Consider the following 27,582-nt stretch of genomic DNA (forward strand, 5'->3'; position numbering starts at 1 on the left):
GGTGGGTGCGGGGAGCGAGCATGCGCAGTGTGTGACGGCAGCGGTGTGTGTGGAGGTGACCGCGGCGGCTGTTGGACGCCCGTCAGTGTGAAGCGACAAATGGCCGCCAAGGTGCTGGAGACGGTCGGCAAGTTTGGCCTGGGGCTGGCCATCGCCGGAGGAGTCGTCAACTCGGCGCTGTACAACGGTGAGCGGCCGGGGCTCCGGGCCTCGGGGAGGGTGTGAGGCCAGCCTGCTCGCTGAGCATGAGGTTTGACCCTCACCCCCAGGGCTCCCAGGCCTGGGCCCCCAGCACAAAACCCTGCCCTCTCTCTCTCCCCCACAACATTGCAGCCCTCACTCCAGGCCGCTTCACAGCTGCTCTGCAGAGTGAGGCCACACCATGCTGCTCCCCCACCCCACGTTTACCTCTCTCGCACCCTGTGCACTATTCTGTTCGCTGCCCCACATTTACTCCTCTCGTGCCCCGACCCTGTGCACTGTTCTGTTCACTTGATTCTCATTGGGTTAGGGCAGCATAGTGGTTATATTACTGGGCTAGTAATCCAGAGACCCGGACTAATAATCTGGGTAATTTCCAATTCAATTCAATGAATCTGGACTCTAAAATATCTAGTATCAGTAATGGTGAAAGAAAACATGGAAAATAGGTGCAGGAGTAGGTCATTCAGCCCTTCAAGCCTGAACCACCATTCAATAAGATCATGGCTGATCATTCCCTCAGTACCCCTTTCCTGCTTTCTCTCCATAAAGTACTGGATTGTTGTATTTTAAGACTGAGATGAGGATGAATTTCTTCACTCAGAGCGGTGAGAATCTTTGGAAGTTTGTCCAATTCTGGGCACAGCACTTTTGGAAGGATGTGAAGGCCCTAGAGAGGGTGCAGAAAGGATTTATGAGAATGGTGCAGGGGTGAGGAACTTCAGTTACGTGGGTAGACTGGAGAATCTGGTTCATTAATATCCTTTAGGGAAGGATTTCTGTTGTCCTTACCCAGTCTGGCCTATATGTGACACTGGACCTACGGCAAGGTAGTTGACGCTTAACTGCCCTCTAGAATGACCCAGCAACCACTCTGTTGTATAAGCCCAGATTTGGACACACTTCCAAAGATTCACATCCTTCTGAGTGATGAAATTCGTCCTCCCCTCAGTCTTAAAATACAACAATCTGGTACTTTCACCATTATTGATACTACCACCTTTTCAAGGGCAATAAATGCTGGCAATGCCAGTGACGTCCATGTCCTGTGAATGAACAATTTAAAAAAATTGTTAATCTTTTGTATTCACCTGAGGGCAGATGGGACCTTGGTTTAACATCTTATCTAAAAGAGAACATCTTAATCTCTGACATTTGGTACTGATGCTTTCAGGCCTATTAGTGGTGGTGGGAGTGGTGACAGTAAATTGAAGTGAGGCATTAAAGCATCCCATAAAAAGCAACATCAAAGCACAATTTATAATGTCTTATCACATTGTGACATTGCAAAGCATTTCAAACAACCGATTGGTTTTTGAAGTTCAGTAACTTATGTAGCCAAAGTGTATTTTAAAATGTATTTATTTTCAGGTAAATCTTAGGTAAAGTGCTCCTCGGCAGCATTTTATTACACTTCAATCAAGAGAAAATGTTGAGCCTGGTCACGTCAGTAGGAAGACTTTTCAGAGGCTTTCAGAAGTTTTCCTGATTTCAATGTTACATAGAATTACATGGAATATACAGCACAGAAACAGGCCTAACCAGTCGGCGCTGGTGTTTTGCTCCATTCGAGCCTCCTCCGTCTTTCCTCATCTAACTATCAGCATAACCCTCTATTCCCTTCTCCCTCTAACTGTCCATTAAATGCATCTATACTATTTGCTTCAACCACTCCCTGTGGTAGCGAGTTCCACATTACAACGGTGACTGCACTCCAAAAGTATTTAATTGGCAGTAAAGCGCTTTGAGATGTCCAGTGGTCGTGAAAGGTGCTATGTGAATCCAAGTCTTTAAAGAAATTTCTTCTAAATTTCCTGATGAAGAGAAAGGGCCATGTAATACTTTCCCTCTTTGCGTTGGTCTGGGAGGACAAAATTAAATTATTGCATGGACCTAGTAATTGGCGCACATCTAACGTGCTCATGCAGCAAAGTGCTCTGAACTGGCTTAGTACCTTGAACAGCAGACAGACTGACACAAGTTTAATGTGGATTGCAAAAGACAACCGCAAAGTCTACAGGTGCCAGGATGCTTTCTTTAAAGAAAAGACTTGCATTTCGAAAGTGCCTTTCATGACCATTGGACATTCCAAAGTGCTTTACAGCCAGTGAAGTACTTTTTAAAGTATAGTTGCTGTTGTAATGTAGGAAATGTGGCAGCCAATTTGCAGACAGCAATGTGATAACCAGATAATCTTTTTATGTTGATTGAGGAATAAATATTGGCCCCAGGACACTGGGGATAACTCCCCTGCTCTTTGAAATCTTTGGGATGTTGTTGACAGTAGGGAAGCTGCGTTTTGGAGTTTATCTGCACTTGTGCAAGATAAGCACTTTGAGGCACCACAGAAGGCCTCATAGGAAATGGAAACTACACATTGGGGCTGCTTCTGAGGCAGAGTAGAGCAGGCTTCTATTAACTATTTTTTTTTTCATTCTTGGGATATAGGCGGTCGCTGACAAGGCCAGCTTTTATTGCCCATCCCTAGTTGCCCTTGAGAAATTGGTGAGTCACCTTGAATTAGAACATGAACATAAGAATTAGGAACAGGAGTAGGCCATCTAGCCCCTCGAACCTGCTCCGCCATTCAAAAAGATCATGGCTGATCTGGCCGTGGACTCAACTCCACTTACCCGCCTGCTCCCCATAACCCTTAATTCCTTTATTGGTTAAAAATCTATCGATCTGTGATTTGAATACATTCAATGAGCTAGCCTCAACTGCTTCCTTGGGCAGAGAATTCCACAGATTCACAACCCTCTTGGAGAAGAAATAACTTCTCAACTCGGTTTTAAATTGTCTCCCCTGTATTTTGAGGCTGTGCCCCCTCATTCTAGTCTCCTCGACCAGTGGAAACAACCTCTCTGCCTCAATCCCTTTCATTATTTTAAATGTTTCTATAAGATCACCCCTCATCCTTCTGAACTCCAATGAGTAAAGACCCAATCTACGATCATAAGGAAACCCCCTCATCTCCGGAATCAGCCTAGTGAATCGTCTCTGTAAACCCTTCAAGGCTAGTATATCCTTCCTTAAGTAAGGTGACCAAAACTGCACGCAGTACTCCAGGTGCGGCCTCACCAATACCCTGTACAGTTGCAGCAGGACCTCCCTGCTTTTGTACTCCATCCCTCTCGCAATGAAGGCCAATATTCCATTCACCTTCGTGATTACTTGCTGCACCTGCAAACTAACTTTTTGGGATTCATTTGTTTTAATTGCCGGTGCTTTTAGTGTCCCCCTCCCCTTTTATAGGGGGCACTTGGAAAAATGTGATTTTAGCGCCCAAAAAAAAACCCCCAAAAAAGAAAAACACAAAAAAAACACAAAAAAAAGGGGGGAAAAAGGGCCTTGTAAATGTCTGCTGTGTCATCCAGGGCGGGTGGCACGGTTTAATGTTTTTTGTTTTACAGATAAACTTAAAAAGAGTTTCATTTGTTTTAATTGCCGGTGCTTTTAGTGTCCCCCTCCCCTTTTATAGAGGGCACTTGGAAAAAAAAAAATTTGATTCTGTGCCCAAAAAAAAAAGACCAAAAAAAAAGAGCCTTGTAAATGTTGGTGTTTACCCCAGATCGAGGGGCACGGTTTAATGTTTTTTTGTTTACTCCTAAAAGAGTTTCATGCACAAGGACCCCCAGGTCCCTCTGCACTGCAGCATGTTGTAATTTCTCCCCATTCAAATAATATTCCCTTTTACTGTTTTTTTTTCAAGCTGGATGACCTCACATTTTCCGGCATTGTATTCCATCTGCCAAACCTTAGCCCATTTGCTTAACCGATTTAAATCTTTTTGCAGCCTCTGTGTCCTCTACACAACCTGCTTTCCCACTAATCTTTGTGTCATCTGCAAATTTTGTTACACTACACTCTGTCCCTTCTTCCAGGTCATCTATGTATATTGTAAACAGTTGTGGTCCCAGCACCGATCCCTGTGGCACACCACTAACCACCGATTTCCAACCCGAAAAGGACCCATTTATCCCGACTCTCTGCTTTCTGTTAGCCAGCCAATTCTCGATCCATGCTAATACATTTCCTCTGACTCCGCGTACCTTTATCTTCTGCAGTAACCTTTTGTGTGGCACCTTATCGAATGCCTTTTGGAAATCTAAATACACCACATCCATCGGTACACCTCTATCCACCATGCTCGTTATATCCTCAAAGAATTCCAGTAAATTAGTTAAACATGATTTCCCCTTCATGAATCCATGTTGCGTCTGCTTGATTGCACTATTCCTATCTAGATGTCCTGCTATTTCTTCCTTAATGATATCTGTAGTGGGGAAAATGCTTGAAGCTGTTAAACTAACCGGCCTATAGTTACCTGCCTTTTGTCTGCCCCCTTTTTTAAACAGAGGCGTTACATTAGTTGCTTTCCAATCCGCTGGTACCTCCCCAAAGTCCAGAGAATTTTGGTTGATTATAACGAATGCATCTGCTATAACTTCCGCCATCTCTTTTAATACTCTAGGATGCATTTCATCAGAACCAGGGGATTTGTCTACCTTGAGTCCCATTAGCCTGTCCAGCACTACCCCCCTAGTGATAGTGATTGTCTCAAGGTCCTCCCTTCCCACATTCCCATGACCAGCAATTTTTGGCATGGTTTTTGTGTCTTCCACTGTGAAGACCGAAGCAAAGTAATTGTTTAAGATCTCAGCCATTTCCCATTATTAAATCCCCCTTCTCATCTTCTAAGGGACCAACATTTACTTTAGTCACTCTCTTCCGTTTTATATATCGGTAAAAGCTTTTACGATCTGTTTTTATGTTTTGCGCAAGTTTACTTTCGTAATCTATCTTTCCTTTCTTTATTGCTTTCTTAGTCATTCTTTGCTGTCGTTTAAAATTTTCCCAATCTTCTAGTTTCCCACTAACCTTGGCCACCTTATACGCATTGGTTTTTAATTTGATATCCACTGCTGGTTATCCCTTCTCTTACCGCCCTTTTTCACTGGAATATATTTTTGTTGAGCACTATGAAAGAGCTCCTTAAAAGTCCTCCACTGTTCCTCAATTGTGCCACCGTTTAGTCTGTGTTCCCAGTCTACTTTAGCTAACTGCCCTCATCCCACTGTAGTCCCCTTTGTTTAAGCATAGTACGCTCGTTTGAGATACTACTTCCTCAGCTTCAATCTGTATTACAAGTTCAACCATACTGTGATCACTCATTCCAAGAGGATCTTTTACTAGGAGATCGTTTATTATTCCTGTCATTACACAGGACCAAATCTAAGATAGTTTGCTCCCTTGTAGGTTCTGTAACATACTGTTCTAAGAAACAATCCCGTATGCATTCTATGAATTCCTCCTCCAGGCTACCCCATGCGATATGATTTGACCAATCGATATGTAGGTTAAAAATCCCCCATGATTACTGCCGTTCCTTTTTCACATGCCTCTATTATTCCCTTGATTATTGTCCGCCCCATTGTGAAGTTATTATTTGGGGGCCTATAAACTACGCCCACCAGTGACTTTTTCCCCTTACTATCTCTAATTTCCACCCACAATGATTCAACATTTTGTTCATTGGAGCCAATATCATCTCTCACAACTGCCCTACTATCATCCTTTATTAACAGAGCTACCCCACCTCCTTTCCCTTCTTGTCTATCCTTCCGAATTGTCAGATACCCCTGTATGTTTAATTCCCAGTCTTGGCCACCCTGCAACCACGTTTCTGTAATGGCCACCAAATCATACCCATTTGTAATGATTTGTGCAGTCAACTCATTTACTTTATTTCGAATGCTGCGTGCGTTCAGGTAGTGTTTTAATACTAGTTTTTAAACCATGATTTTTAGTTTTGACACCTCCTGCAGCCCCTTTATATTCATACATATTGTCCCTTCCTATCACCTTGTGGTTTACACTTACCCCAGTGCTACTCTGCTCTGTTGCCTCCTGCCTTTTGCATTCTTTCTTGGGGGCCCTGTTCATCTGCGCTCTCACCCACTCTAACTAGCTCAGAGCGCTCTCCTGGGTTCCGAATACTCCTCGCATTGAGATACCAAGCTTTCAGGCTTGCCTTTTTATTACACTTTGACCCTTTAGAATTTTGCTGTACATTGGCTCTTTTTGTTTTTTGCCATGCGTTTCTCTGCCCTCCACTTTTACTCATCCCCTTTCTGTCTTTTGCTTCTGTCTCCATTTTGTTTCCCTCTGTCTCCCTGCATTGGTTCCCATCCCCCTGCCATATTAGTTTAACTCCTCCCCAACAGCACTAGCAAACACTCCCCTTAGGACATTGGTTCCGGTCCTGCCCAGGTGCAGATCGTCCGGTTTGTACTGGTCCCACCTCTCCCAGAACCGGTTCCAATGCCCCAGGAATTTGAATCCCTCCCTGCTACACCACTGCTCAAGCCACGTATTCATCTGTGCTATCCTGCGATTCCTACTCTGGCTAGCACGTGGCACTGGTAGTAATCCCGAGATTACTACTTTTGAGGTTCTACTTTTTAATTTAGCTCCTAGCTCCTTAAATTCATCTCGTGGGACCCCTCATCCCTTTTTTTTTTTGCCTATGTCGTTGGTACCAATGTGCACCACGACAACTGGCTGTTCTCCCTCCCTTTAGAATGTCCTGCAACCGCTCCGAGACATCCTTGACCCTTGCACCAGGGAGGCAACATACCATCCTGGAGTCTCGGTTGCGGCCGCAGAAACGCCTATCTATTCCCCTTACAATTGAATCCCCTATCACTATCGCTCTCCCACTCTTTTTCCTGCCCTCCTGTGCAACAGAGCCAGCCACGGTGCCATGAACTTGGCTGCTGCTGCCCTCCCCTGATGAGTCATCCCCTCAACAGTACTCAAAGCAGTGTATCTGTTTTGCAGGGGGATGACCGCAGGGGACCCCTGCACTACCTTCCTTGCACTGCTCTTCCTGCTGGTCTTCCATTCCCTAGCTGGCTGTGGACCCTTCATGTGCGGTAAGACCAACTCGCTACACATGCTACTCACGTCATTCTCAGCATTGTGGGTGCTCCAGAGTGAATTCACCCTCCGCTCCAAATCCGCAACGTGGTCCGTCAGGAGCTGGAGGCGGATACACTTCCCGCACACGTAGTCGTCAGGGACACCGGAAGTGTCCCTGAGTTCCCACATGGTATAGGAGGAGCATATCACGTGACTGAGCTCTCCTACCATGACTTAACCCTTAGGTACACTTAATTTGGCGACAACACTGTTAACAGGTTACTTACTGATATAAAAAAGAAAAAGAAAAGCTACTCTCCAATCACCAGCCAATCACTTACCCCTTTGGCTGTGACGTCAACTTTTGATTTCTTTCTACTTCTTTTTTGCTTTTTCTCCCGGCTGGAGCTGCACAAGCTGGGCCTTTATAGGCCTCTCCACGCACCTCGAGCTCCCGCCTCCGATCTGCAGTCCATGTGGCAGAAGACTGGCATCTGTGATGGTGACCTCGGGAGTAGGCCGAGAAGGATCATTGGCACTTCTGGCTGAAGGTGGTTGCGAATTCTTCAACCTCATCTTTTGCACTCGCCATCTTAAACATTCCCTCCCTCCACCACTGAGGCTGCAGTGTGTACCATCTACAGATCCACTGCAGCAACTTGCCAAGGCTTCTTCGGCAGTACATCCTAAATCTATGACCTAGAAGGACAAGAGGCATGGGACAAGGCTCATGGGAACATCACCACTTCCAAGTCACTCACCATCCTGACTTGGAAATATATCTGCGTTCCTTCATTGTCGCTGGGTCAAAATCCTGGAGCTCCCTCCCTAACAGCACTGGGAGCACGTTCACCACATGGACAGCAACGGTTCAAGAAGGTGGCTAACCACCACCACCTCAAGGGCAATTAGAGATGGGCAATAAATGCTGGCTTTGCCAGCGATGTCCACATTCCGTGAATGAATATATATTTTTTTAAACTTGCATGGTGGACTCCGCCATCATTGAAGGTGGAAATGTTAATGGACCCTCCTCATGTTAGTTGCTTAATTGTCCGCTTCCATTCACAACTGGATGTGGCAGGGTTATATAGCTTTGACCTGATCTGTTGGTTGTGGGATTGCTTCGCCCTGCCTACAGCATGTTTAGCATGCATGTAGTCCTGTATTGTAGCTTCACCGAGCTGACTCCTCATTTTCTGGTACACCTGGTGGTGCTGGAGTGAGAAATATGTAAAGCTGTGAGGTTACAGATTGTGGTGAAGTACAATTCTTCCAGTGCTGATGGCCCATAGTGCCTCAAGGATGGCCAGATTTGATGCTAGATCTGTTTTAATCGATCCCACTTAGCACAGAGGTAGCGCCACAAGACAAGATGGAGGGTGTCCTCAGTATGAAGTCAGTAATTGGTCGCAACTTGATAAGTGTTTGATACTGACCTTGGCTACCAAGAATGGGAAGTAGTTACCATTGCAAACATCCCTCACAGGATGCAGAAGGCTGTTTGACCTATTTTCTTTCATCCCTACACATCTCTCTCTTCTACCTCTCATCATCCCACCAACTATTACATCTGGCTGTGTCTTGAATTAATTCGAGCATTTACCTCCATTACTGAAAAGCTATTGCTTTTATGTAGCACATTTCACAGCCAATTACTTAAATATTTTTGAAGTGTGCTCACTTTAATTGCATCGGCATGGTCGCACAAAGAACAATAAGCAGTTAGTCTGTTTTCCATGACAGCTGAGGGATAATTAAAGGTTAAGGCACCATGTGATCTCAGTTTAATCTTTTTTTATTCATACACGGGATGAAGGCATCGCTGGCAAGGCCAGCATTTATTGCCCTTGAGAAGATAGCGGTGAGCCACTACCTTGAATCGCTGCAGTCCGTGGTGAAGGTGCTCCCATAGTGCTGTTGGGGAGGGAGTTCCAGGATTTTGACCCAGTGATGATGAAGGAATGGCGATATATTTCCAAGTCAGGATGGTGTGGAACTTGGAGGTAATGGTGCTCCCATGCACTTGCTGCCCTTGTCCTTCTAAGTGGCAGAGGTCGCGGGTTTGGAAGATGCTGTCGGAGAAGCCTTGGCGAGTTGCTGCAGTGCATCTTGTAGATGGTGCACACTGCAGCCACGGTGCGTCGGTGGTGGAGGGAGTGAATGTTTAAGGTGGTGGATGGGGTGCCAATCAAGCGGGCTGCTTTGTCCTGGATGGTGTCGAGCTTCTTGAGTGTTGTTGGAGCTGCACTCATCCAGGCAAGTGGAGAGTATTCCATCACACTCCTGACTTGTGCCTGGTAAATGGTGGAAAGAGCTTTGGAGAGTCGGGAGATGAGACGCTTGCCACAAAATACCCAGCCTCTGACCTGCTCTTATAGGCACAGTATTTGTGGCGGTTCCAGTTAAGCTTCTGGTCAATGGTGTCACCCAGGGTGTTGATGGTGGGGAATTCGGCAATGGTAATGCCATGGGGCGGTGGCTAGACTCTCTCTTGTTGGGGATGGCACTGGCACTGCCTGGCAAGTAACATTCGCGCCACATACCAGCCCAAGCCAGAATGTCGTCCAGGTCTTGCTGCATGCGGGCATGGTCTGTTTCATTTTCTGCAAATGGAACTGAGCACTGCAGTCATCAGCAATCATCCCCGCTTTTGACCACCTGATGGAAGGAAGGTCATTGATGAGGCAGCTGAAGGTGGTTGGGCCTACGACGCAATGACTCCTTCAGTATTGTACTGGAGTATCAGCCGAGGTTATATCCTGGAGTGGGACTCCGACTGGCACGATGCCAGCACTGAGTAAAGTCTGACGTTCAGTATTCTGTTTGGTTTCTTGATTGTAGCTCTGCATTAGTTGAGGATCGAGTCTGCTAGAACTCTTCCAATTTCAAGCTTAACTTACTTTGACACCATTCATTTTTGTTCTCCCCTTGCACAGTACTTTTATCTTGCCAGTATTAAATTCCATCAACCATTGTTGCGTTTATCAAGCTCACTTTGTATTTCATAAATAGCCTCTCAAGTACAAGAGAAAAAGCTGCTTGACCTTGGGTAAACCACGGTACAGGTAAGGGCATTTGCCATCTAAACCTGGTAGTGCAGCCTCCAGGAATTGGGCAATTTGCAGATCTGTTCCAGAATGTTCCTCTTATCGATGTCACAGGAGTGACATCAATAATCGTAAAATTTCCCAAGGCACTTCACAGGAGCGTCAGCCGACAAAGTTTGACACCAAGTCACACAAAGATATTGGGACATTAATAAGGTATTAGCAGAGATGAAGGCATAACTGGAGGGTCTCTGGGAAGTTCAATTAAATTCAAAGGGGTTCTCCTCTTCAGTGAACAACAGAATACTCTCCCTACACTTTCCTTCCCCTTTAACCATGTGCACTTCACATTAACTCTAGCATCTCTCTTCAGTGAACTGGATACATGACAGTGAATTCAAAGTTACATTGTGTCATTTATAGTTTCATTCCCAGGAAAAGCTATCGTAAAATTCATGGCAGCTACTGACTTGTGTTTCACCTACTTCTGTAAAGGCAGTTTTCATTGCATCTGCCAAGGCTGTGCCTCTGCAAGAGTGCACTGCCTTGCATTCATTCACCAATGCTGTTCAAAGTTATCATGCCAAAAGCTGCTAAATTTCAGGCACCTTGTTCAGCCAGTGCTGCAGTTTACGTGTTGCACAATCTCCTGCTGTTGACTCGGGATTTAGAGCTGAAAAGGTCAATTTTCTTCTAGTGTAAGCCTATTTAAAGATTGGTTAAGGAACAGCGCCTGAACTGCAGCTCAACTTGTTGCTAGGATAGATTTTAGCACAAAAACCGAGGCTGACACTTCGGTGCGGTGCTGAGGGAGAGCTGTCGGAGGTACTATCTTTCGGATGAGACGTTGAACCGAGCCCCCCTCTGCTCTCTCGGGTGGACGTAAAAGATCCCATGGCACTGTCACGAAGAAGAGCAGGGGCATTCCCCCTGTTGTCCTGGCCAATATTTATCCCTCAATCAACGTAACAAAAACAGATTATCTGGTCATTATCACATTGCTGTGCGCAAATTGGCTGCCGCGTTTCCCACATTACAACAGTGACCACGCTTGAAAAAGTACTTCATTGACTGTAAAGCGGTTTGGGACGTCCGGTGGTCGTGAAAGGTGCTATATAAATGCAAGGGTTTTTTTTTGTCTTTTTAGGATCATAAGATATTTTTAATAGTATATGTCCCATTTATAGTGGTGCAGTGGTGCAACATGTTGGAGCATTGTGACAAACGAGATGTGATGTTTTCTCTCCATCACCCTGCCACTGAGTTCCTAATCCCAGATGCACAACTGTAGGGTGGTACTGAACAGAGGCCGAGGGGAGCCCCACACAAGCAAGATAAGAGAGAGTGTCATCGCCAGAACGCTCTAGGGCATTTCCTAGGTGCTGACTGAGCTTGAAGTTTCAAAATGGCTACTCGCTCCTCCTCCTCAACCATAGGTGGTTACAGCATGGAGGCATTGGAGAGAAGAAAGTTAAAATCCACATGATTGGGAAATTTGCGGGAGCTGTTTGCATTCCAGCATAAGAGTATGTTTATTTTCTTATCAGCTCTGGAAATTCTAGAGGCAGTTTTCTGCTTACACCTGGGAGTCCCTGGCCAAAGACCGCCCTAGGTGGAGGAAGTGCATCCGGGAGGGCGCTGAGCACCTCGAGTCTCGTCGCCAAGAGCGTGCGGCAAACCAGACTCCCCCACCCACCCTTTCCTTCAACGACTGTCTGTCCCACCTGTGACGGAGACTGTAATTCCCGTATTGGACTGTTCAGTCACCTAAGAACTCACTTCAGGAGTGGAAGCAAGTCTTCCTCGATTTCAAGGAGCTGCCTATGATGATGATATTGGGGAAAATGGGGCCTGGACGGAGCGGGCAGTTTTCTGCCCGTTTAATTAAATGGATGGAAAATCAGGCAGGATGTGGAGCGCAAAAGAATTGCCGTTCTGTTCTCACTGGGCCAGCCCTTTACAGAATTCAGCTCACGACACTTTACAGTAGCAACATTAGTTTTTTTTTTATGTTATTGGTAAGGAGTGACTTGCATAATCTGATTGTAGGGAAAGGGGTTATATGCCTGTTACCTTGGCTGATGCAACAGAGAACTCCAATCGACTGAAATTCAGTCGGACTGCATCAAAACTGCACGTGGTTTTCGAATGCACGATGACCATTTTAATTTTTGATAATGTTTAAATGTAGCAGTCTCTTTGCAAAAGGATCTCTGATTTCTATGTTTATTTCTGCACCAAAAATTCCCAAATATATCTTGCCTGTATAGAAGTAAAACATTGGCCTCCTTCAGGAGCAGGGGAAGAAAGGGTGATTAGTGGGAAGAGGAGAGACATGGCTGAGATTGGGAAATTGCTTTCACGGTAATCACAGGCATTCTATCGTTTTGTGTCCAAACATGCCATGGTGTTTAAGAAGCATTTAATTGCCTCGTGGATCGATTACTGTAAAATGGCTCTACGGGTTATCTTTTAATCCATACATAATTCTTCTGATTCATTTTCCTAGTTGATGCTGGACACAGAGCGGTGATATTTGATCGCTTTCATGGTGTTCAAGATGTAGTTTGCGGAGAAGGCACACACTTCCTTGTTCCATGGGTACAAAGACCAATCATTTTTGACTGCCGATCACGGCCACGGAATGTTGCTGTTGTCACGGGTAGTAAAGGTGAGTGATAACCAAATCGCTTTCTAATGTAATAGAACTAGTGCCCTGTTTAATATAAGCTATTCAGTTAGATACTTTTGAGGGATTAGTAGTGATAGTATCATAGAATAGAATCATTAGAACAATTACAACACAGAAGGAGGCCATTCGGCCCATGTCCGTGCCGTGCCCAGCCTAAGGTTCATAGCCCTGTAGATTACGGCTCTTTGAGTGCATGTTTTTTAATGTGACCAGGGTTTCTGCCTCTACCACCCTTGCAGGCAGTGAGATTGAGATCCAGACCCCCACCACCCTCTGGGTGCAGAAATGCTTCCTCATCTCCCCTCTAATTCTTCTGCCAACTATTTTAAACCAATGTCCCCTGGTTATTGACCCCTCTGCTAAGGGAAATGGGTCCTTCCTATCCACTCTATCTAGGCCCCTCATAATTGTATACACCTCAATTAAAATATCCACTTAGTCTCCTCTGTTCCAAGGAAAACAACCCCAGCCTATCCAATCTTTCCTCATAGCTAAAGTTTTCCAGTTCTGGCAACATCCTTGTAAATTTCCTCTGCATCCTTTCTAGTGCAATCACATCCTTCCTGTAATAATAACCAAAAACGCATGCAGTACTCAAGCTGTGGCCTAACTAGTGATGGATACAGTTCTAGCATAACTTCCCTGCTCTTGTATTGTGTGTCTCGGCTAATAAAGGAAAGCATTCCGTATGCCTTCTTAACTACCTCATGACCTGCCCTGCTACCTTTAAGATTCTATGGATATGTACTCCAAGGTCCCTCTGTTCCTCCACACTTCTCAGTATCCATTTATTGTGTATTCCCTTGCCTTGTTGCCCCTCCCCAAGTGCATTACCTCACTTTTCTGGATTGAATTCCATTTGTTACTTATCTGCCCAACTGACCAGTTCATTGATATCTTCCTGAAGTCTAGAGCTTTCCTCTTCACTGTCAACCACACGGCCAATTTTTGTATCATCTGCAAATGTCTTTATCATGCCCCCTACATTTAAGTCTAAATCATTAATATATACTACAAAAAGTAAAGGACCGAGTACTGAGCCCTGTGGAACCTCACTGGAAACAGCCTTCCAATCACACAAACTTCCCTCAACCATTATCCTTTGCTTCCTGCCTCTGCGCCAATTTAGGATCCAATTTGCCACTCTCCCTTGAATACCATGTGCGTTTACTTATTTGATCAGCCTGTCATGTAGGACCTTGTCAAAAGCCTTGCTAAAATCCATGTAAACTACATCAAATGCAGTGCCTTCATTGATCCCCCCCCCACCTTGTTACCTCCTCAAAGAACTCAATCAAGTTAGTCAGGCATGACCTTCCCTTAACAAATCCATGCTGACTGTCCTTGATTAATCTATGTCTTTCTAAATGAAGGTTTATACTGTCCCTCAGAATTGATTCCAGTAATTTGCCCACCACCGAGGTTAAACTAACTGGCCTATAATTGCTCGGTTATCCCCTCTTCTCTTTTTAAACAATGGTACAGCGTTAGCACTTCTCCAATCCTCTGGCACAGCTCCCATAGCCAGGGAGAATTGAACAATGATGGTCAGAGCCTCTGCAATTTCCTCCCTTTTAAGATTCTCTGAAGATGTTGGAAAGGCTGATCTGCAATTGAATTAGCAGGATATGGTCAACGTGCTGATTTTGTAAATCATAGGTCCCGTATCATTTCATACCATGAGGGGTAATCACAACTCTTCATATCTAATTAGAAATGATGGATGCTGGCAGTGGAGTATAAAAATGAATCGACTTATAATTGCTACCTCCTATGAAAAGTTACTGAAGATCACGAATTGTAATGAAGTGAAACTTTGCATAAGAACATAATTAGGAGCCAGAGTCGGCCCTATGGCTCTTTGCGCCTGCTCCGTCATTCAATAAGATCAACTCAACTTTCCTGTCTGATCCCCATATCCCTTGATTCCCCTAGAGGCCGAAAATTTATCGATCTTTGCCTTGAATATACTCAACGCAGAATCTGAGATACTCAACTTCATTGCTTTTCCATATTTCAGATTTACAGAATGTGAACATCACACTGCGTATCCTCTTCAGACCGGTGTCTGACCAACTACCTAAGATCTATACCACCATTGGTGAAGATTACGATGAGCGAGTACTGCCATCCATCACAACAGAAATCCTGAAGTCTGTCGTTGTAAGTGGCGTGCTGTTTTTGTTGGGGGGAGAGGAATAAGGATAAATACTCCTGGAATTAAAAATACTTGTCTCTTTACTACATTGGCCAGCACTCTCCAGTTTAATCTGCACATGATGGGACTCTCCCACCACTAACCAAATGCCCCTTCCCTTTCTCGGCTGCTTATCCGGCTGTGTAGCAGTTTTCCTCCTTCCCTCGGGTAACCTTTCTGTATCTGCGCAAAGTTCGAAACGTGGCATATTCTTCAGCTACAAATGCAGGCTTGTCCTGTTTGTGTTTATACAGCCGGTTATTGCATTTTCTTTTGCTGTAGACGTCTGTTGGTACAGAAACAGTGAAGAAAAGAAGACTTGGGAGAAGGTTCTGCACAGAAGGCCAGTGGTTAATACTCATTTGTGTAACATCCTGCTGTGAATTAGTGGACCACTTTATAGGTTGGGAGTTCAGGCAGTGCTGTGTCCCAAATCAGTATTGCATTTAGAAGAGTTTACATACAAACCCAGTGCACTTGCTGTACAATAAATTACTTGGGTTCGTTGGACTTTAAATGGATGACGAACATTGTGAAATGTTGTACTCTTCATATTTAAGGATGTTAGTGGTGGGGGAGGGTGGAATTAGGAATGGTTACAGAACTGTGCGCCACCTAAGTCTAGTTTTATTTTGTTTTTAAGTAATGCTGATCCGATGCTGTCACCTGGAATATTAACATCGAGCCTTGATTTTCAGCTCATTTTAATTTTATTTTAAACTTTAAATTGTTATTTTATTAAGTACAAAGAACTTGCAATGCGATAGTTGTTTCATAATGCTACCGACTGTAAAACACTACAGCGTAACTTTGTCTACATCCAGCCAGGTTCTTGAAGTGTAGAAATGATTCTTGACCATCTAATCAAGTTTTGTATCTTTGGCTCTTGGATATGCATATTTCCACCTGCTGGCCTTGAATTGTGACATTTCAAAATGGAATCATTATAATTGTCTTCAAATCATCCTCTTGCACTGTGTTTCAATGGATGTGTACAAATGTAACTGAAAAGTAATATCCAGTTGTCACTGAGTGTTAACTTGAAGTATAAATTATGGTGATTGTATCTGGTTCTTCGAGTGATGAAGTTGGTTTGTTAAACTAATTTAAAATTGGCAACTTTCTAGGCCCGGTTTGATGCTGGTGAGCTGATCACACAGAGAGAGATGGTGTCCAGACAGGTTAGCGAGGATCTGACTGAGAGGGCTAGCGCTTTCGGACTCATCCTGGATGATGTGTCACTGGTAATGATTCAAATTTCTATTTTTTGTGTTCCCTGCCTTTTATGTTTAGGATTAGCTGTTTCAGCCACTTAACTGCTGCTTCTCCAGTCGTTTAACTAGAAAAATCAATTTTACTTCGGAGGTAATTTGATGCATACTTATTGGCAATGTAAAAAAAAAATTGCTTGGTTCTACACTGAATTACCCTATTATAAATGTCAAATCTGTGTAAATTTGTCATCATTGTTTTCGATTAATGTCTTACTTTGGTCTCGCCCCCATTTCTGTACTGGCAAGATTCAACTGTGAGTGGAACAGAGAAGCCCAAAGGCCAATCCCGCCACTAGCCTGGAATTTGTGGTGGGTAACAACAGCGACCGAGCAGCACTCGCTGTTATTCTCTGTTTGAAACTGACCGCAACTTCAGGATGTAGCACGTGCGTATCCCAACGTGGAAATCCTGAAGTTGCGGTCAGTCATTCACTGCTCTGACACTGGCAGCGCTGTGCCCCCCCACCCCCCCCCCCCAATGCCGGGAGTTAGTGTAATCCGACAAATAATGATACTGACAAAATCTTCGCCTTTTCTGTGGTAATATTGCTGTTAAATACCCAGTAAAAATTACACTCTTTTGGATTGGGTATAACTGTGGTTTTAACAGTATATTGACTGCTAAACAAAGGATATGGCCCTGAAAAACACAATTTAATTTAGTGGAGTAACAAATTTCTCCATTTTAATAATTAACATTTTTAAGAAACTTCAAAAAATAAATTGTTTTTTTAAAGTTTATTCCATCTTTATTTCAGGTTTATCTTTTTCCCCCATGTGAGAGTCACAAATCTTTGTTTTGCGCACTGTCAATTTTTAAAAAGTTACAATTAAAGGAGCTTACCCACTTCCTGGTTCACTGTCTGAGAATTGTGGTTGGCTGGTGCGGCAGCTTGTTGACATCTTGCAGCTGGCGTTAGGGATTCCCCATCAACTTGCACTAATCTCAACTGAATGTCGGGAAAGCCGAACTTCTCGCCACAGAGAACACAAAATCTTTACTTTGGGGTAAACGCCTTTGCTTCGCCGCTGATTGCAAATTCTAGGCCATTGTTTTTTTCCCCACCATGTACAATAACTTTGTACACAGTGATTGCACAGTGTTCAGTTCCATTCGCAACTCCTCAGAAAATAAAGTAGTCCATGTCCGCATGCAGCAAGACCTGGTTGACATTCAGACTTGGGCTGATAAGTAACAAGTAACATTTGCGCCACAAGTGCCAGGCAATGACCATCTCTAATAAGCGCGAGTCTAGTCACCACCCATTGACATTCAATGGCATTACCATCGCCGAATCCCCCACCATCAACGTCTTGGGGTTCACCATTAACAAGAAACTTAACTGGACCAGCCATATAAATACTGTGGCAACAAGAGCGGGTTAGAGGCTGGGTATTCTGCGGCGAGTGTCTCACCTCCTGACTCCCCAAAGCTTTTCCACCATCTACAAGACACAAGTCAGGAGTGTGATGGAATACTCTCCACTTGCCTGGATGAGTGCAGCTCCAACAACACTCAGGAAGCTCGACACCATCCAGGGCTAAGCAACCTGCCTGATTGGCACCCCATCCACCACCTTCAACATTCACTCCCTCCACCACCGGCGCACCGTGGCTGCAGAGTGTACCATCTACAAGATGCACTGCAGCAACTCGCCAAGGCTTCTTCGGCAGCACCTCCCAAACCCGCAACCTCTACAACCTAGAAGGGCAAGGGCAGCAGGCGTATGGGAACACCATCACCTCCAAGTTACACACTATCCTGACTTGGAAATATATTGCTGTACCTTCATCATCGCTGGTTCAAAATCCTGGCACTCCCTCCTGAACAGCACTGTGGGAGTACCTTCACCATGTGGACTGCAGTGGTTCAAGAAGGTGGCTAACCACCACCTTCTCAAGGGCAATTGGGGATGGGCAATAAATGCTGGCCTTGCCAGCGCGCCCACATCCCGGAAATATATATTTTTTAAACTCCCTTGTGAACAAAATCAGCTATGCTGTTTCTGTGTCACATCCTGTTCCAGTGATGATTTTGGTGGCCCGCTCTCATTTTACTGTTTAACTCCTTCCTTTAGGAAATACTTCAGGACTAAATGGGGGCAACCTATTGCTTTTGCTGAAAAGCTGCTTGAAATATGCATCTCTAGTCCTTTGCAGTCGGCACATTGTACAGCCAACTGATTGTCTTCAAAGGTGCTAATATCTGAACTCTGCATTTGTGTGTAGCTTTTCTTCATCGAAACACTTCATAATCACATGCAACAGTACAAATCTTCATTTTAAAAAAAAATACATTTTGTTTAGTCTTAAAAAAAGTATATCCACTTCAACTCTGGTTTTAAAAAAAAAAAGGCTGTCGCTGTTTTCTTAATTCCAACATTAAAAACAATCATGTTTTTAGCAGCAAATTTTACAGCAATATTTGCTGCAATTCCTGTTGAACCTTTCATCAACACTGAACACAGGGAATGTAATATGGTCACTGTGAGAAGTTTAATATCCCAGAGGTAAAGTGGAATTTGGGAAACCTGTGAGGGAGGGGTGAAAGCATGATTGGACGGAGGTAATATATACCTGCTTCATGCACATCAAGCAGCCTGGCAGAAAGAACTTGCATTTATACAGTGCTGCCTTACCACATCCTCAAGACATCCCAAAGCACTTTGTATGTCAAATGAAAAATTCTCACAGGTAGTCGCTATTATGTAGGCAAATGCTAGTCAAGTTATGCACTGTAAGCTCCCACAAACAGCAGATTTGATAAATGACCAGTTAATCTGGTTTTTGTGGCATTAGTTAAGGGAGAAATGTTGGTCAGGGTACTGGGTGAAATCCCTGTTTGGTGTCATGGGATATTTTACTTCTACCTGAACAGGCAGTAACAGCTTCCATTTAATGTGTCTTCTGAAAGATGTCAGCTCCAACACTGTAGCACTTTACAGCACAGAAGGAGGCCATTCTCCCTATTGTGTCTTGCTGCTCTTTTGTTTAAAGCAGTCCAATAACCAGCTACTGCATGCACTCTATCTTCCTCTGCTTCAAATATCTATCCAATTTTCCCTTAAAAGGTGCCATGGCCTATGCCTCAATCACGCCCTGTAAGAATGTATCCCAGAATCTGGCAGCCCTTTGTACAGAGACATTTTTGCTGACCCTTATCCTTGAACCGTTATTAACTATTTTAAATTGCCAACCCATTGTTCCTGAATCCCCAGCCAGAGGAAAGAGATTTTCCAGGCTTCTTTTCAACCTGGATTGTATCCTAGAGTGGGACGTGAATTCTTCATGTACTAACTCGAGATGAAAGTGTTACCAGCTGTTTGACAAAGTGCCACATAATAGGCTTGCCAGCAAAATTGAGCCCATGGATTAAAAGGGACACTGACAGCATGGATAAGAAATTGGCTAAGTGACCGAAAACAGAGAGTAGTGGTGAAGCGGCGGGAACCAGAGGACACAGATTTAAGGTGATTGGCAAAAGAACCGAAGGCAACGTAAGAAAAAAACTTTTTTATGCAGCGAGTGGTTAAGATCTGGAAAGCACTGTGTCTAAAAGGGTGGTGGAGGCAAACTTCATTTTATCTTTCAAAAGGGAGTTGGAATAAGTATCTGAAGGGGGAAGAAAATTGCAGGGCTGCGAGGAAAGTGCGGGGGAGTGGGACTAGCTGAGAGTCGGCACGTGCCAAATAGCTGCCTTCTGTGCTGTAACCATTCTATGATTCTACCCCAAATCCCTCTGCTCCACTGAATTTACCAGGGTGAGCACCTAGTTACCATTTGAGACAGCAAACTTACGAGACCGGCAAGAATTTCTGGATTAAAATTGCGGTATGGAAAATGCATAAAACAAATTCTGCCTCCCTCCACATTGATCAACTTCTTGAATTACAGCAGTCGTGTATTTTAAAAATGGAAACAGTAATGTTCCAGCCCATTAGTGTATAAATGTGCGGCCGGCTGTGATTCCGGTTATCCCTTTAGTATTACCTATCCTGAAATTTATCCTCGTTTTTTTTTTTCTTCAGACTCATTTGACATTTGGCAAAGAGTTCACGGAAGCTGTGGAGCTCAAGCAGGTGGCACAGCAGGAAGCTGAGCGGGCCAGATTCATTGTAGAAAAGGTAAGTATTCACCGATGTTCCCTCGGCAGATAGATGGGCGGCGCAGCTTTTAAGAACATAACAAATAGGAGCAGGAGTAGGCCATTTGGCCCCTTGAGCCTGCTCCACCGCTCAATATGATTATGGCTGATCATTGGCCTCAACTCCATTTTCCTGCCCAATCTCCATATCCCTTGATTCCCCTAGACTCCAAAAATCTATATCTCAGCCTTGAATATATTCAGAGACTCAACATCCATAGCCCTCTGGGGCAGAGAATTCCAAAGATTCAGAACCCTCTGAGTGAAGAAATTCCTCCTCATCTCTGTCTTAAATAGCCGACCCCTTATCCTGAGACTGTGCCCCCTAGTTCTAGACTCCCCAGCCAGGAGGAAACAACCTCTCAGCATCTATCTTGTCACTCTTGTACGTTTCAATGAGATCACCTCTCATCCTTCTAAACTCCAGAGAGTATCGGCCCATTATAGGGAATGTTGGTGCTCACCACTGTTGTAATTGCAGTGTACTTGTGTGCCAGGCAAGAAAAATGACACTTTACAGCCTTCTAGACTCAACATTGAGTTCAACAATTTCAGATCATAACCTCTGTCCCTGTTTTTTTTGGACGGCAGCTGTTGGTGGTGATTCTGCTATTCCCATTTACACTGCTTCTAGACCCATTTTTTGTTTCTTTACTTGTCCCATTACCATCTCCTTTTGCATTGTACCATCATCCCTATAGTCATTTAATCTCTCCTGCCTTCCACCCTAGGAGCAGGAGTGGTCCATTCAGCCCTTCGAGCCGGCTCCACCATTCAATAAGATAATCACTGATCTACCTCAATTCCTCCTTCCGGCAGTATCCCCATATGCCTTGCTTCCCTTGGTATCGATCTCTCTTGAATATACTCAACAACTGAACAGCCATGTCCCTCTGATGTAGAGAATTCCAAAGATTCACAACCCTCTGAGTGAAGAAATTTCTCATCAGTCCTAAATGGCTGACCCCTTATTCTGAGACTGTGACCCCTAGTTCTAGACTCCCCAGCCAGGCGAAACATTCTCCCAGCATCTACCCTGTCAAGCCCCTTAAGAATTTTATACATTACAATGAGATTTCCTCTCTTTCTTCTAAATTCTAAAGAATATAAGCCTAGCCTACTCCATTACTCCTCGTATGACAATCCCACCATCCCAGGAATCCGTCTGGTGAATCTTCGTTGCACTCCCTCTAAGGCAGGTAGATCCTTTATTGGGTAAGGAGACCAAAACTGTACACAGAACTCCAGGTGTGGTCTCACCAAGGCTCTATATAATTGTAGTAAGGCTTCTTTACTCTTGTAATCCTCCAACCCCTTTGTAATAAAGGCTAACACACCATTTGCTTTCCTAATTGTTTGCTGTACCTGCATGTTAACTTTGTGATTTGTGTACATCCAGGTCCCTCTCAATGCCAACCTTTCCCAGTCTCGCCACTTAAAAAATACTCTTGCTTTTCTATTTTTCCTACCAAGTGGATAATTTCACATTTTTCCACATTATATTCCATCTGCCATGTTCTTGCCCACTCACTTAACCTGTCTATATCCCATTGCAGCCTCTTGTGTCATCCTCACAACTTACTTTCTCACCTTGCTTTGTATTGTCAGCAAACTTGGATACATTACAGTAGGCCCCTGCATCCAAGTCATTGCTACAGATTGTAAATAGCTGAGACCCAAGCACTGATCCTTACAGTACCCGACATGTTACAGCCTGTCAGTCCAAAAATGACCTGTTTATTCCCACCGTTTTCTGTCTGTTAACCAATCCTCAATCCATGATATATTGCCCCCAATCCCATGAGCACTAATTTTGTGTAATAACCTTTTGTGTAGCACCTTTTTCAAATGCTTTCTGAAAATCTAAATACACTGCATCCACTGGTTCCCTCTCATCTACCCTGCTACTTATAACCTCAAAAAAAACTTTCAACAAATCCCCTGGACTTGATGGCTTACATCCTAGGGTTTTAAGAGGTGGCTACAGAGATAGTGGATGCATTAGTTTTGATCTTCCAGAATTCCCTAGATTCTAGATGGTCGCTGTGGATTGGAAGGTAGCAAATGTAGCCGCGCTAGTCAAGAAAGAATACGGGAGAGAAAACGGGGAACTATAAACCAGCTAGCCTGACAGTAGTAGGGAAATGGTAGAATTATTAGGGATGTGATAACAGGGTACTTAGAAAATCATAATGACCTGTAATTTGCGGCCAAGAAAAGACAGATGTACATTTATATAGCGTCTTTCATGACCACCTGACTTCTCAAAGCACTTTACAGCCAATGACGTACTCTTAGAGTGTAGTCACTGTTGTAATGTGTGAAACGTGGCAGCAACTCCCACAAGCAGCAATGTGATAATGACCAGATAATTTGTTTGTGATAATTGAGGGATAAATATTGGCTAGGACACTAGGGATAACTCCCCTGCTCTTCAAAATAGTGTCATGGGATCTTTTACGTCCACTTAAGAGAGAACACGGGGCCTCGGTTTAATGTCTCATCCTCAGCCCTGCACTGGAGTGTCAGGCTAGATTTATGTGCTCAAGTCTCTGGAGTGAGACTTGAACCCTCAACCTTCTGACTCAGGCGAGAGTGCAATCCACTGAGCACTAGCTGACACAACTGGCAGAGCTCACTGCTCCTCTTTGAATACACCAAAAGATGTTTTTAAACCTGCAAACATGAAGTAGGAGCAGGGGTAGGCCATACAGCCATTCGAGCCTGCTCCATCATTCAATCAGATCATGGCTAATCTTCGACCTGAACTCCACTTTCCCGCCTGATCGCCACATCCCAAAAATCTTATCTATCTCAGCTTTGAATATACTTAACAATTCAGCATCCACAACCTTTTGGGGTAGAGAATTCCAAAGATTCATAATCCTCTTGAGTGAAGAAATTCCTTCTCACCTTAATCTTAAATGGCCGATCCATTATCTTCCTGATTTTACGGTTCAGTATTGCGCATATACCTGTGGAGCCATTAGTCGATGCTTTTTGGAGATCTTTATTCAGTTGATTATTAAAATACACTGAACAACACAGCTGTAAAACTGAAACCTACTTATAGTGAATGAAGAAATCTAAATGCAGGTTAATTTTTAAGTTAAGAGTTTGTTTGCAAGTAAGGTTTCAAATAAAGTGATCTATTTGCAGTTCATAGAAACATAGAAAATAGGTGCAGGAATAGGCCATGCAGCCCTTCGAGCCTGAGCCACCATTCAATAAGATCATGGCTGATCATTCCCTCAGTACCCCTTTCCTGCTTTCTCTCCATACCCCTTGATCCCCTTAGCCGTAAGGGCCATATCTAACTCCCTCTTGAATATATCCAATGAACTGGTGTCGTCAACTCTATGCAGTAGGGAATTCCACAGGTTAACAACTCTGGGTGAAGAAGTTTCTCCTCATCTCAGTTATAAATGGCCTACCCCTTATCCTAAGACTGTGTCCCCTGGTTCTGGATTTCCCCAACATCGGGAACATTCTGCCTGCATCTAACCTGTCCAGTCACGTCAGAATTTTATATGTTTCTGAGATCCCCTCTCATCCTTCTAAACTCCAGTGTATAAAGGCCCAGCTGATCCAGTCTCTCCTCATGTCAGTCCAGCCATCCCGGGAATCAGTCTGGTGAACCTTCGCTGCACTCCCTCAATAGCAAGAACGTCCTTCCTCAGATTAGGAGACCAAAACTGAACACAATATTCCAGGTGAGGCCTCACCAAGGCCCTGTACAACTGCAGTAAGACCTCCCTGCTCCTATACTCGCATCCCCTAGCTATGAAGGCCAACATACCATTTGCCACCTTCACCGCCTGCTGTAACTGTATGCCAACTTTCATTGACTGATGAACCATGACACCCAGGTCTCAAAGCATCTCCCCTTTTCCTAATCTTCCGCCATTCAGATAATCTGTCTTCGTGTTTTTGCCCCCAAAGTGGATAACCTCACATTATACTGCATCTGCCATGCATTTGCCCACTCACCTAACCTGTCCAAGTCACCCTGCAGCCTCCTCACAGCTTACACTGCCACCCAGTTTAGTGTCATCTGCAAACTTGGAGATATTACACTCAATTCCTTCATCTAAATCATTGATGTGTATTGTAAAGAGCTGGGGTCCCAGCACTGAGCCCTGCGGCACTCCACTAGTCATTGCCTGCCATTCTGAAAAGGACCCGTTTATCCCGACTCTGCTTCCTGTCTGCCAACCAGTTCTCTATCCACGTCAGTATATTACCCCCAATACCATGTGCTTTGATTTTGCACACCAATCTCTTGTGTGGGACCTTGTCAAAAGCCTTTTGAAAGTCCAAATACACCTTGTCCACTCTACTAGTTACATCCGCCAAAAAATTCCAGGAGATTTGTCAAGCATGATTTCCACTTCATAAATCCATGCTGACTTGGACCGATCCTGTCACTGCTTTCCAAATGCGCTGCTATTTCATCCTTAATAATTGATTCCAACATTTTCCCCACTACTGATGTCAGGCTAAGTGGATAATTACTCACTTTCTCTCTCCTTCCCTTTTTAAAGTGGTGTTACCTTAGCTACTCTCCAGTCCATAGGAACTGATCCAGAGTCGATAGACTGTTGGAAAATGATCACCAATGCATCCATTATTTCTAGGAACACTTCCTTAAGTGCTCTGGGATGCAGACTATCAGGCCCCGGGGATTTATCGGCCTTCAATCCCATCAATTTTCCTAACAATTTCCCGCCTAATAAGGATATCCTTCAGTTCCTCCTCCTCACTAGACCCTCGGTCCCCTAGTACTTCCGGAAGGTTATTTTGTCTTCCTTCGTGAAGACAGAACCAAAGTATTTGTTCAATTGGTCTGCCATTTCTTTGTTCCCCATTATAAATTCACCTGAATCCGACTGCAAGGGACCTACATTTGTCTTCACTAATCTTTTTCTCTTCACATCTATAGAAGCTTTTGCAGTCAGTTTTTATGTTCCCGGCAAGCTTCTTCTCGTACTCTATTTTCCCCCTCTTAATTAAACCCTTTGTCCTCCTCTGCTGAATTCTAAATTTCTCCCAATCCTCAGGTTTACTGCTTTTACTGGCCAATTTATATGCCTCTTCCTTGGATTTAACACTATCCTTAATTTCCCTTGTTAGCCACCTTCCCAGTTTTATTTTTACTTTGGACAGGGATGTACAATTGCTGAAGTTCATCCATGTGATCTTTAAATGTTTGCCATTGCCTATCCACCGTCAACCCTTTAAGTATCATTTGCCAGTCTGTTCTAGCCAATTCACGCCTCAAACCATCAAAGTTACCTTTCCTCAAGTTCAGGACCGTAGTTTGCTGAATGAACTGTCATTCTCCATCTTAATAAAGAATTCTACCATGTTATGGTCACTCTTCCCCAAGGGATCTCGCACAACAAGATTGCTAATTAGTCCTTTCTCATTACACATCACCCAGTCTAGGATGGCCAGCTCCCTATTTGGTTCCTCGACATATTGGTCTAGAAAACCATCCCTAATACACTCCAGGAAATCCTCCTCCACTGCATTGCTACCAGTTTGATTAGCCCAATCAATATGTAGATTAAAGTCACCCATGATAACTACTGTACCTTTATTGCACGCATCCCTAATTTCTTGTTTGATGCTGTTCAGTTTGTTAATGGATTAATAAAGAATTCAGGAGCAACTTCTGGACCCAGAGTTGTTCGAAATGTGGAACATGGAGTAGTTGAGGCAAATAGCAAAGATGCATTTAAGGAGAAGCTAGAAAAATACACGAGGGGTAGTCGGGTGTGCCTAAAGGGGAAACATAGTATAAACATAGAAATCTATAGCGCAGAAGGAGGCCATTTCGGCCCATCGTGTCCGCGCCGGCCGACAGAGCCACACGGCCCTCAGCGAGAATAAACTCCAGCGTTGCAGCACACCCACCACCCAATCTACTTGGATTATAAACTGCGACTACACGGGAAGGATTTCGGGTCTCTGACGCAGAGCACCCCCAGGGATGGCTCCTTCCTGCTGGGGAATAATGCCGCGCCTGCTCCATCACCCCCCCCCACCTCAACAACAGTGTTCCTGTGCGTCGTTTTATGGCCCACGCGGCCCCTTTAACGTGGGAGCTCCAGAACGCTCGTGTGAAGCATGTTTGGGACAAATGGCATGTTATGTAAATTCGATGTAATAAATTGCAACGTTGCATTTTGTTCACTAGGCTGAGCAACAGAAAAGAGCAGCTGTCATTTCTGCAGAAGGAGATGCCAAAGCTGCTGAGTTGATCGCTTCCTCCCTCTCGCAGGTTGGGGACGGTCTGATCGAGCTGAGAAAACTGGAAGCGGCAGAAGACATTGCCTTCCAACTCTCACGATCCCGCAATATAACCTATTTACCGCCTGGTCAGTCGACACTACTGCAGCTACCCCCACATTAACACAGAACTTTGTCCCAATCTGTGGTGTGCCCAAGATGGCTAAATCTTTTTTAATATTGGGAACGCCCCCTTCTCTCAATACAATCTTTGATACTGAACATCGCACCAGGATTAGAAAGGATTACATTAAGAAAAATCAATCAATAATTGGTTCTGCGTTTAATTTTCTCTGCATTGTCTTCTGTATGTGCTGCGGTTGGATCTTTAGCCAGTAGTGACTGACGTGGTTTATACTGTCTCTGCTGCAGTAATCGACTGATTAAAAGTATCAGTTGAGGAAAAAAAATAATAATTTGCAAACAACCAAGATCCAAAAGTTAGCAGTATTGATCATTTTTTTTTAAACTTAGTGAAAACTTCTGCATTCCAACAAAATAATGTGGAACAAATTGCAGAATTTGAGTAATGCAAGTTACAGTATGAAGTAAAAAGACATGCATTTTGTGATTGAAGTATGGTATAGAGCTGGAGATCTGGGATTAAAATCAGTGGAAGTGTGACAGCTGTAATGACTGCTCCTTCAATACAAAATTACAGAAAGTTCCCCGAGCCACCTTATGTTTCTGTGTCCATTCTGTATTTTGCATAGTCTGTGTGTAAAGGTGTATTTAATGACTTGTAATGGATGCACAAGAGATTACATTTCTTTTTAAACTCAAAATAAATACATTGATGCCACTGA

At 44.1% G+C, this 27,582-nt stretch overlaps 1 protein-coding gene across 1 annotated transcript; it reads left to right on the forward strand.

Annotated features, from left to right (window-relative positions):
- Positions 1-27,582, forward strand: phb (prohibitin). Its single transcript, XM_070864479.1, has 6 exons — positions 1-187; positions 12,685-12,846; positions 14,888-15,030; positions 16,192-16,308; positions 20,367-20,462; positions 26,685-27,582. Exons 1-6 carry the CDS (start codon positions 100-102, stop codon positions 26,898-26,900), a joined length of 822 nt encoding a protein of 273 aa, XP_070720580.1. The 5' UTR covers positions 1-99; the 3' UTR covers positions 26,901-27,582.

The sequence above is a fragment of the Pristiophorus japonicus genome, chromosome 21 (assembly GCF_044704955.1).
Source record: "Pristiophorus japonicus isolate sPriJap1 chromosome 21, sPriJap1.hap1, whole genome shotgun sequence".
Lineage (NCBI taxonomy): Eukaryota > Metazoa > Chordata > Chondrichthyes > Pristiophoridae > Pristiophorus > Pristiophorus japonicus.